The 12,208-nt window shown below is 39.2% G+C and overlaps 1 protein-coding gene across 4 annotated transcripts in view; it reads right to left on the bottom strand.

Annotated features, from left to right (window-relative positions):
- AKR1A1 (aldo-keto reductase family 1 member A1) overlaps window positions 1-12,208 on the bottom strand; it is a 26,528-nt gene continuing 14,320 nt past the window's right edge. For all 4 annotated transcript variants that reach the window (XM_039349583.1, XM_039349580.1, XM_039349581.1 and 1 more), the window contains exons 6-9: window positions 8,075-8,274; window positions 6,910-6,982; window positions 3,502-3,588; window positions 1-243 (exon numbers count right to left, since the gene is read on the bottom strand). In XM_039349583.1, the coding sequence (XP_039205517.1) occupies window positions 178-243; window positions 3,502-3,588; window positions 6,910-6,982; window positions 8,075-8,274 (426 nt within the window). In that variant the 3' untranslated portion in view covers window positions 1-177. The remainder of the gene's footprint in view (window positions 244-3,501; window positions 3,589-6,909; window positions 6,983-8,074; window positions 8,275-12,208) is intronic.

Consider the following 12,208-nt stretch of genomic DNA (forward strand, 5'->3'; position numbering starts at 1 on the left):
TTCAGGTTGTACAATTTATATTGTTAAACAGTTATTTCTCTCAAACCATTGTTAACTCTTCAGGATTAAATGCAATCCTACAGATATAAAACATTATTTAAGTTTTTTTTTTAAATTTCTTGATGGCACTAGCAGTCCTGAACGGAAATACACTCTCATTTTGGCAAACTCTATGAATTAATATGGATCATTGAAGGGATATAGGGGGTGTCCAGCATCTCTTGCTATCATTTTGTCCCCCACCTGTGAAAGATAAAAGAAAAGTGTTACTTAAAAGGAAACACAATTGTTTCTATTATTTCAAAGTGAATATAGCATTCTCTGAAATTTGACTATTTAATAACAAAGTCATCATTTCTACTTCTCTGAAAAAATGGATACTTTTGTATCAATTGCAATCTAAAATCAGCACAATACTACATTAGATATGCAAAGATAGCAAATATATCACTAAATAACTACAGTTTAGGCATCTGAAGCAGCACAGCTTGCAGCTTGGTTTTTTTTAAATATATAGTAAGAAATCAGAGAATAGAAACAAAAGCTTGGCGAGAACTGTAAACATTTTAAATATTTACATTTGCTATATCAGATGTATCAATGTATAGTTTTGAAAAGAACACTTTAAAAGAAACATGTTTAAAAACATCTACTCCAGTGGTAACTCTTAAGACAGACATGTCAAACACAAGGCCCAGGGGCCAGATGCGGCCCACGAAGTAGTTTCATGTGGCCCATGAAGCCATCCTGGAAACAGTGAGGGAATGGCCCCCGCTATCTTGGCCCTGGCCCAGGCTGGCCAGGAGTCAATGTACAATTTTGTGGTGGCCATCTATGCTGAAACGCATTCAGTCTTAGCTCCACAAGGCCGTCTAGAAACACTGAGGAACCAGCCCCTGCCATGTGGGCCTCGCTCCCCGGGTGCATGCTGGGAAGGTGTCACCCTTTGTGAGGAATGAAGAAATGGGCCCTGCCTTGGCGCTTGCCCCGATTCCACCCCCTTCTGCCAGAGACCCTCAGAACTGTCCCACTCCTGCCCAGGCCCCCACAGGCCCCCTTGATGCGAACAATGTAAAGCTGGCCATGCCCACCCAGTAGGCTACACCCACTCCATCCATGCCCACCCAGTAGGCCGCACCTACCTTGTCCACACCCACCCAGTCCCCCGAGGGCAACCGCAATGCTGATGCGGCCCTCAATGAAATTGAGTTTGACACCCCTGTCTTAAGAGAACGGAAAGGAGACATTGCACTTTTGCAGATGACCTTAACTAACATTTAGAATTTTGAAAATTCTATTCAATTTTCAGTCAAATTGATACCACAGTGATCCTTTGCAATAACCAAACAACCATACAAATTTGATCTCCATGGAAGATTTTCTGTAGATCAACTTCCCTTTCATAACTCTCAGAATCTAAGTATTGGCAAGGGAGGGAAAGATGATATGTCCTGATGCAAGACTCTTCCCATAAGAGAGGGTGGGAAGCAACTATGCAGGCTGATCTCATTCTTTCTCAGTGAACCTCTGTTGAAAATATCTCACTTGTACACACATTCATAAGTGTTCTAGGCACGAGTGTATATAGGTAGTCCTCGACTTACAACAATACATTTAGTGACCGCTAGAAGTTACAATGGCACTGAAAAAAAGTGACTTATGACCATTTTTCACACGTATGACTATTGCAGCCACGGTCACATGGTTATATTCAGGTGCCTGACAACTGAGTCACATTTTTGACGGTTGCAGTGTTGTGCCGTGATGTGATCATCTTTTGCAGCCTTCTGACAAGCAAAGTCAGTGGGGAAACCAGATTCACTTAACAACTGTGCTACTAATTTAACAACTGCAGCGGTTCAGTTAACAAATGTGGCAAGAAAAATCGTGAAATGGGGCAAATTTCACGACAAATTTCTCACTTAGCAACATAAATTTTGGGCTCAGTTGTGGTTGTAAGACGAGGACTACCTGTATATGCATTGGCCTTGTAAGTTACTGATATCCAAATGAGACACAGGCATCTGACTTATATAGTAACAGTTTCCTAAATAAAATGATAAATAATATTAATAAATATGATTAAAATGATTTCTAAGCACACAATCAGTACTGGAATTGCTTAGTGTTTTAGGTTTGTGATGGTCTTAGAAGAAAACTAAGCACCTGGCAGTGCTCCAGAGATTTAACGGTCAAGATTTTATGTTTTTATATCAGGGTCCTTCATCCATATGCTTATAGGAATAAGAACTAGAGCCATCTTCCCCTTTTCTAGAGGGTAGAAAGGCATGGGTAACTGGTGCACTTTTCATGACTGAGTCAAAATCTGTTTCACCCATGAAATAAACATTATTTGAAAACTAAAAATGCAGTTTTCAAGCTATGGCTGATTCTCAATAATGCTCCTTGTTATCCTAAGGATATTGGCACATATCACTCTCTTAGACCATTTATAAGAATCCATGAACTGATTAACATCACCAAGAATTTCCAAGAACAGATTGCTTCATCATGTAGTTTACAAAGAAAAATGGGAGGAACATTTAAATAAACTATTGCAGTATGCAACCGAGATGACAGATAAGGGATGAATATCAGTTTATGTAATACAGCTGAAAGTCACTGAATGACAATGTAATACTATATAATGATGCAAAAAAAAATTAAGATATAAACATATTCAGCCCACCTAGTCATGTTTCCTTCAAAAAAGTCAGCAAACCCAGCAGCCAAGCTTGATCTTCAACCATTCACTAGTACAGTGTTTCTCAACCTTAGCAACTTTAAGATAAGTGGACTTCAACTCTAGAATTCCCCAGTCAGCATGCAGACCAGCATTTCTCCAGCTAGCAGCCATCAAGCTATCTGAGGAATTCTGGGAATTAAAATCCTCATATCTGAAAATTGTCAAGGTCGAGAAATACTGTAGATATGAACAGACATCATCATCATCATTATCTATATCTACAGTATGTTAATATGACCAGCGCAACAAAGGTAAAGGTTATATCTAAACTTATACTAGTCTCAAAAATATATTCTGTTTTCTTATTATCGTTTGTTAGTTTTATTTTAATATTTGAGGTATTTTAATAGGATGAAACATGATTTCATTCCTTTAATTCTACTTTTCTGATATGGTTTTAGGTTTACCAAATTGTGAGAGTTTTGAAAGGCAACCTTTGTAACAGCAACAGGGTCACTTTATAATTTTGTTCTATAGTTCACAAGCCACTAGAGGGCACACAGATTTTTACTTTGGAGAAATAAGCATGAAAACATTGTTACTGGATGTTATGGATTTATTTGTACCTTAATCCATTTCTTAACTGCAACTTTTAATTGAAAACATTTAAAGAGTTTAAACATGTATTTGTTTTTTGGCAGAACAGGATAGACCAGCTGTTGAAGGGATAGGAGACTAAGCACACTCAGTGGGTATTTTACAAATTTCAGTTTCTTTTTATTTATTTATTTTGTATGAACAGAAACAACATTTACCGTAACCATTGGCACAATATATCGCCAGTTTTTATTCAGGCCTTCAATAAAGCTCATCTCTTCAATGGTAAGGTTGAAGTCAAACACCTAAAACATGTAAATACATTTACTGTTAATTAAGGCTATGATTTTCACTTAACAGCTTAAAAATTCTGCTTGTGGAACACATGTAAATGCAAACAGGTGGAGAACATATCTAAGTAATCAGAGCTCTCTACTAAGAGATGTGCAATACTTCAGTGCCAAAGCCAAAAGATGCTTTGAAGTGGGAATGGGTGTGTATGCTGCATCTCCTTAAAGATGCAGCTTCTTTAAGGCAGTGTTTCCCAAACTTGACAATTTTAAGGCATGTGGACTTCAACTCCTAGAATTCCACAGCCAGCATTGCTGGCTGTGGAATTCTGGGAGTTGAAGTCCTCATGCCTTAAAATTGTCAAGTTTGGGAAACACTGCTTTAAGGTAATGCAGATAGATGAGATATGAATGCGCCCGCCCACTCGGAAGCACATTTTTGGCTGCAGGTCTAAAGCATTGCACATCTTAACCACTTAAAGAAAACATCATTTTTTGTCGGCAAGCATGCCTGGTCTATAGAAATAATCTTTTTCAGTGTTTCTGACTCTTTGTAAAAGATTTAAGTGTGAAAAAAAATCTTCATCTGTAAAGTTTCATTATTTTTAAATTGTGAAATTATCTCCTTGTGATGACTTCCATTGTCTAGTTCAGTGGTTCTCAACCTTTCTAATGCCATGACCCCATAATACAGTTTCCCATGTTGTGGTGATCCCCAACCACTTATACATCACCGGGTGCCAGGGGCGTGGCCAAAGAAAAGGGGGAAAAAATGGCAGACAGCCTTGTTTGGCGACCCCCATGAAATGGTCATTTGACCCCAAATGGGGTCCCGACCCACAGGTTGAGAACCACTGGTCTAGCTACTTATAGCACTGTACAGAAATAGACCCAAACTTCAGAAACTTGGCAAAACTATTAACACAGGACATCTTGCAAGGAAACTGATACTGGAAACAACCTTAAAAAACTCACACTTTCTACTAGGCGGTGCTATATACTACACATTTGGAGTGTAGATTACAGAAATCTTATAATTTTTGCCTCAATGAGAAATACAGCAGAAAAACAAGTACTAGGAAAGCAGCAATCTCTGAACACAGAGAAGCAAATTCCTCAGTAGGAGTTCATATTAATAAAGTTTGTTTATTCCTTGCAAAATTTTCATCACAAAAAGCAACTTCAGAACATTATATAATTTGGTGAAAACTGGTGATAGGGGACAATAGTGACTATTGTAATGAGTTGGGAAATTTGTGATCTTTCGGATATTCCTGTAATAATCTCAGCATCTCACACTATTGTCTATAGTGGCTGAATGCACTGGAAATTGGAGCTCTAGTAGCTTTATTAATATTCCAACAAGGCTGAACAGTTACACGGAAGGTGTTCAGTCGTACGCTTATAGCTGAATGAGTCACAATATATTCAGGCATATTACTGCAGAAGCTTTTGTAAAGTTCCAAGAAAGTACCATGGAGTTTGAAACTTTCTCAACAGGCCTACTATGCCATAGTTATTCAAGTAAACTAAGTCACAACACGACAATGAGAGGATAGTTCATGACTATAGAAGAAGTTTGATTTCCACTCAGGATTTCATCATCATGAACTTTTGCAAAATCAAAGAAGCAGGTGATTCACCATGAAAAGGTAAGGACGGGTCCTACAGAATCAGCTTCCTGAGTTAGGCTAGTGCTGCCCAACTTACAGCCACCTTCCTTGACTGACAAGATGCCAAACTGACTATTACTGATTTATTCTCCTGGATTAACTGTTCATTTTTCCCATAACCTAAATTTAACTGAATAGAACAGTGATTCTCAACCTTTCTAATGCCATGACCCCATAATACAGATCCCCATGTTGTGGTGACCCCCAAGTGGGTGTGGCCACCAATAAGAGGGAGTAGGACAGCTAGGAAAAGGGAAAAAAATGGCGGACAGCATGGTTTGGCGACCCCCGTGAAATGGTCATTCGACCCCAAATGGGGTCCCGACCCACAGGTTGAGAACCACTGGAATAGAAGATGCAGGAGCAATTTTCTTTGGTGGGTTAAAGAAAAAGAATATTTTTTTCATAGACAAGAAATAAACTCAGCAATAATTCTTTGGAAAGAAAAGCACTGATATTCTGCTTCCTATCATTGCAAAAAGAGTAACTTTCCAACCATCTACAGATGTAATACCTCTCCCAGTAACATGTAGAAATAACATAAAAAGCTGTTAAACAAACAAAAGTTTTGCAAATTATTCAAAATTAAGCTCTCTGAGCACTTCAGGAGTATGCAAATAAGATAGCATTAATTGTAACACTTTCTAGATAGCCATAGATCTGTTATTAAATGATTTCTAAATAAGAGGGCTGATAGAGAAGGGATTTATATTTATCTGATTTTTTTTCTAAAGCTTTTGAAAAATATCAAAGAGATTATAACAACTTCAAAAGGAAATTGCATCATTAAAACAATGTTTGAAGTGCAGTTTAAAGCAATACAGTAATATGATATCACACAGAAATGTTGGATTCTACTGGACCTATCAAGATCAAAAGGGAAAAAATTTCCTTTAAAGTCTGGGAGGCAGAAGCATACAAGTGAAGATCAATTAAATATATTGAATGCACAAACTGCAAGCACCAGATATATTAAACTAGTACAGTGTAGCAGGTAAAAAATATAACCACATAAACAAGTCTAGAATCTGTGGTAGTAAGATTCAATAGTAAATTAGTTGATCAGCTGGTACTTCAAACAAATCAGAATGTGCATGTGTGCCTTCATCAGCTCTAGTAAAATGATACCAGGACACATCAGTTGAGAATTATATTCTTCCTATAGAGGTAGTCCTCAGTTATTTACTGCATTGGGACCCATAACTCTATCACTAAGTCACACTGTAATAAAGTAAAAGCACCTAACAGTATCAGTTCTGGGTGTAGTCATTAAGCAAACCACTCATTATACATAATGTATGTGACTATGACTTGGGACTTCCTACTCGCTTTTCCATTGACTTTGCTTGTTGGAAGCCAGCGGTGAAGGTCGCAAAAAAGAGATCACATGATCATGGGATGCTGTGACTGTCACACGTGTCTACCAATTGCCAAGCACTTAAACCATGACTGTGTCATTGCAGGGACACTGAGAGGACCAGCTGTAAATCTCTATTTTCAGTGCCATTGTAACTTCAAATGGTTGCTGAATGAGCAATCAGTAAGCAAGGACTACCTGTACAATGTATTACCAAGGAAAAGACACAGCTAAAGCTTCAATACTGTTGACCAAAGCTGCCTACAAGTAATGTCTTCTTGCAAGTCAGTCGGAAGTCCCACTCACCTGAATATTTTGGAGTATGCGTGCAGGAGTAACACTCTTGGGAATAACAACTACTTTCCGCTGAACTTGCCATCTGTTATAGAATTAAACAACAAGCTATGATTTTTCTCATTCAAAGTAAACAAAATCCAAAGTGCTCTATTCTGAGAGGGAAAATATTTTCTCTACAAGGCTACACAATTTTAGGGTGAAAGTTAAATATAATGCCATTGTAACATAGAATATAGAATACTAATCAGGGTCCTTTGAATAGAACTTCAAACTGTATTCCTAGAATCCGAGGCTCTTTTAAAGAAAACTAAGCTGCTTCCTTGCTTTTGCTGGTTTAATTAAAATGTATGTAAAGCACCTTATATTGCAAATCTTCATTTTAAACTACAAAGTTGTTTTCAACAGAATAAAAAACATTCATACTGTATAATAAAATAATACTGTACTATTAACAAAATATAATAACGTTTTAATTATATAGCAAAAAATTAACATTCTTTTTCCTCTTCCTTATTTATTTATATCACTCCTTTATTATTTTTATAACTAACTTCAGGAGGGCAAACATGTCTAATGCTCCTTCCTCTTATTTTTCCCACAACGACGACAACAACAACAACAACGCTGTGAAGTGAGTTGGGTTGAGAGTATGAGTGGTCCAAGGTCACCCAGCTGGCTTTTCATGTCTAAGGTGAGACTAGAACTCAGTCTCCAGCTTAACCATTAAACCAGCTTCATTTCTCCCTTAGGGAATTTTTCATTCTAAAAAAATTTGCATTATAAAGATCTCAGATTCAATCTCTGACATCTCTTTATCCAATGCTTGTTTGAAAACTGGAATGCCTCTGCAACTCTTCCAAATGGCCTAGGGCTAGGCAGACGATGGCCTGACTTGGTATTGGAATTATATTTCTACACTCTGTCCTTTCAAGAGGATACTAAATTCGCTTAGCCACCACAATCACTGCAACATTTCAACACTACAGAATCAAAATTCAAGTGTTTACAAAATCAGGAGTGGTTGGTATCCTTTTGCCATCACATTATAACATCAATTTTTATTGTACAGTGTTTAGCTAAATGTATTAATAAGGAATATAAAGAGTTTTAGGGTCTAGTTCTCTGCTCTTTTAGATCTTTAATGCTGATCTCTCAACAGCTCATTTACTAATACCTGAGAAGAACCTGAGCAGGAGATTTGTTGTATTTTTCTGCGAGCTTCTTTATCCCAGGTTCTTCCAGCAATACCGGCTCATCTGGGTGCTTCCACATCCGGTCAGCTGAACCAAGAGGACTATAAGCAGTTACCACCAGTCCCCGCTGATGGCAATGAGCTATTAGTTCTCTCTGGGCTAGGTAAGGATGACATTCCACCTATTAAAAGCAATATACAATAGTGAGCAAACTAGTGCCAAAAAATTAAAATCACTTTACTGAAAGAGTAGATTTTAGAGTAATAAGTTCCAACCATTAACAATTTAGGGGAAATTAAGTCCACCATGATCTGTGGGTTGGTGGCAAATGTGCAGCTAACATTCTGGCAGATTGTATTGAGCTAGAGTCTATACTGCATTTTTGTCTACCTTAGATGAACATTATGTGACAAATGAACTATATGAACAGAATCAAGATAATAAAGCATTTTCAAGCTGTACATTCTTTTGGAGAAAAACCTCCTAATTTTAATGTAAAAAACATAATGGCAAAATGTAGAAATGCCTGTGATAGAAACTGTGTGTGGCTTGTAAGTTGTGCTGCATTAACTAGAAGCAAAATTACTTCAGCTACTGCATTATCTCCACTTTGTTTTACATTTTTCCTTCTCATACCACCATTACAACCATATCAAGGTCCATAAGGGTAAAGCTTCAGAATAATACAAGATGCGAAACAGAAGGCCTCACAGAGAAAAATATGGAGATCTCTCTTCTTCCTATACCTTCATTCATTGTGGCTGGAGTGGGACATCTCTGGCCCTCCTAATGCCCAGCCAGCTTGGCCGGTGACCAAGGATCAAAGCAGCTGCATTCAGCAAGATTTGAAGGTTCACAAATCCCCCATTCCTGTTCTACCGGATTTTAAATTGCTTCTATAAAACTAAGTGGTTCCATTGTTAATAAAAATGCAGTTTTTGGCTCTCCAGCAGCTCATATGGAGACAAAGGAGCTCAACTGAGTGATGGGATTCCTTCTGCATACGCTACAAGGTAGAATATTTTGTCTCTCCTCTACACTTTTAACACAAAGGTACATCCTCAAATTACTTTGCAGGAGGGGGGGGGAAGGTACCCCTTCTCCATATCTTGGAAATGAGACATTAACATCAGAAACAAGGGACACTTTTTTGTGCTTTCTCCCTCTTTCAGGTTGGTTTTAACCAGTGCTTTTTTTGTAAAAAAAAAAAAAAAAGGTGCCGGAACTCACACACGTCATACAACCCGCCTTGCCTACCCTATAAGGTTCCATCCAAAAAAGGTGCGGGAACTCCGTTCTGGGTGTTCTATGACAAAAAAAAGCCCTGGTTTTAACTAAAAACTATAGTGAGGAGGATATGTGATGCAAGAGGGAGAAAGCAAACATACCTGGAAAGCAGGAGCTGGAAAAACTGGCAGAGCAGAATAAGGAATAGGGATGAGACAGCAGAGGTGAGGTGAATGCTAATTGCCTTGACCACTAATCCTGCAAGCTATGGGCAGGAGGGAGGGCCTTGGCCAAATGAGAATCAAAGAACAGGTACACAATGTAGTTGTGAATGAAAGAAGAAAGTAATGTAACATTAGATATGTCTGCTTGCTGCCAACAGCAGGAACAGAGAAAATGATGCACTGTATAAATGACACTAATTTAGCTAATTTCTCGGTCCATTTTTCTGGAGTGGAATTAAGGATGAGGACTGACCTGTTGATTTCCTACAATATAGATATGGCTCTTGATCTTCTTGATAGGATACAAGAGAATAGAAACTCGATATGCAGGAAGGAAAGCGCTGAGATGGGACATGGCAAAGGCTAAGCTTTACTGTAAGTTGAAGATAATGTGAGGAAGCGCATAACATGTAAAGAGAAGGGATTGCTAATAACAAGGGAGAAAGGAGAACTGGGTCTAGATGGGAAGAGAACTGGAGATAGTGGCCTAATTTTTTTGACGGATTGTAGAATGTTGCAAAAAAGACTGAGTGGGCAGAGAAAGAGTGATGTTAACCGACAGATTTATGTTGGTGAAAGATTCGCCTGAAAAAAGAAAAGACAGTGATAAATAGCAACTTTCTGCATCATCAAGGCTCCATGGAAAAAGAAGTGGTTTAGTCACTGCCATTTCTGGAGAAACTCAAATAGCTGAGAGATAATATGCTGAAAGAGTAGCAAACTTCACTGTATTTATGGGAAATCTGGACTGGCACTGGAACGTGGCAAAAACGGGTGGAATGCAGGACCAACTTCCAAAGGAGGAAAAGAAAACTTACAGCATGAGGAAGCATTATTTTTCCTACAGGAGAGCCAGGAAGGATAGAGTGAAAAAAAACCAACTAAAAATGGAATTGGAATGGAAGGTTACACTGACTTCAATAGGGAGGGGGATGAATGGGAGAAGGGAAGGGATAGCTGAAAGGTGCCCATGGCCCATTCTGCTAGGGTAACTATATTCTAAAGGCAGAATGATTATTCAAAAATACAAACAGGGTGGTGACTGGATTGAAAGGCTGGACGCGCCCTGTATTGGGAGGAGAATCAGGAGAGGACCGAATGGGAAAGGATCAAAGTAGTGATGGGCAAAGGGAGTATGGGGCATAGCAAAGACAGACTGTTACAGAGAAAGGTAAATTGGATACCTGATACCAATCTCCATTTCTGTCCCCCAGCCCCAGCTAAGAACCTGGATTCTGAATTGCAGGAGAAGTTGGCCTCAAGTTGATTCTTTTCAATTCCAGTTTTATTTAGAGTAAGAACATGTGCCTACATGGCCATGGGTTGGAGGAGGCAGCAGACATGCATGGGCATATACCTTTAAGATTGGATTAGGTGAAAATGAAGGATTGCTTTTGTCTAAAAGCTGCCTGGTCAGGTTTTATGAATATACCAACTTGAAACCAAGGCTGGAAAAGAGGAGAGACAATAACATTCAATGAGAAATTGATGTGAACAGATGCACTCTTGTAGTAATGACTACATCAAAGGTCCTGTTCATGAAACTGGGTATCAAGGACAAGCAGGGGAACTGCTACTGTAGTATCATCCCTGCTGGCCAGCACGCTGCCTTCCAGAACTGCTTAATGTTGCCTAGCTGGTGGTCTATTTTTCCAGACAATTTCAAACTGTTGGAAGTATGTTATAGGACAACTTAGAAGTTTATGATTGCATAAACTTTGTTTATGTTTTGTTTATGACTGCCATGAAACCATGGCTTGCCCCAAGTTACCACAGTCCTTACTCAGACTGGAGTCACATGTTAGATTGGCTTTTACCTTAGACCAGTGGTTCTCAACCTTTCTAATTCCGCGACCCCATAATACAGTTCCCCATGTTGTAGTGACCCCCAACCACTTATACATTACTGGGTGCCAGGGGCATGGCCAAAGAAAAGGGGAAAAAATGGCGGACAGCCTTGTTTGGCGACCCCCGTGAAATGGTCGTTCGACCCCAAATGGGGTCCCGACCCACAGGTTGAGAACCACTGCCTTAGACCAACCTAAAGACATTAATACCAATCCTTTATAATGGTCAGATCACTTTCTGATATCCTTGATGTTCAATGGCCACTAACAACCCTGTAGGGAAGAAAGAAGCATTAAAGGGTTGGCCCCAGGTCACTTATGAGTCTGCTTGGATTCAAGGGACAACATGGGGACTTTCTCAGCAGTCTACTGAGGAGTGTTTAATTGAGACTCTTAGTTGAATTCAGAAACACAGAACTGAGGAAAATACTTGACAGAATGCCTGAGCACTCTCTCCCTGTGCATGGATCTGGGGGAGGGGGGGAAAAAGTCATCTTTGGTTTAGAGAGATGCTTCAGAAGGTAATATAGGAGACACCTGCAGCAATGGCAGTGAAAAACAAAAAGGGAAAGCGATTGAACGTAGGTGGCAGTAAGGGTGATAAAGCTTCAATATTTCTCCAGTTAATCTATTGGCAGAAGGCCGCCCAGCAACCTTATTTAATCATTGTTGGATCCTCTAGTACAATGATTCTCAACTTGTGGGTCGGGACCCCATTTGGGGTCGAACGACCATTTCACGGGGGTCGCCAAACAATGCAGTCCGCCATTTTTCCCCCCCTTTTCCTTAGCTGTGCTACTCCCTTTTATTCTATTGG

The sequence above is a fragment of the Crotalus tigris genome, unplaced genomic scaffold, assembly GCF_016545835.1.
Source record: "Crotalus tigris isolate CLP2741 ecotype Arizona unplaced genomic scaffold, ASM1654583v1 scf7180000018299.754606, whole genome shotgun sequence".
Classification (NCBI taxonomy): domain Eukaryota; kingdom Metazoa; phylum Chordata; class Lepidosauria; order Squamata; family Viperidae; genus Crotalus; species Crotalus tigris.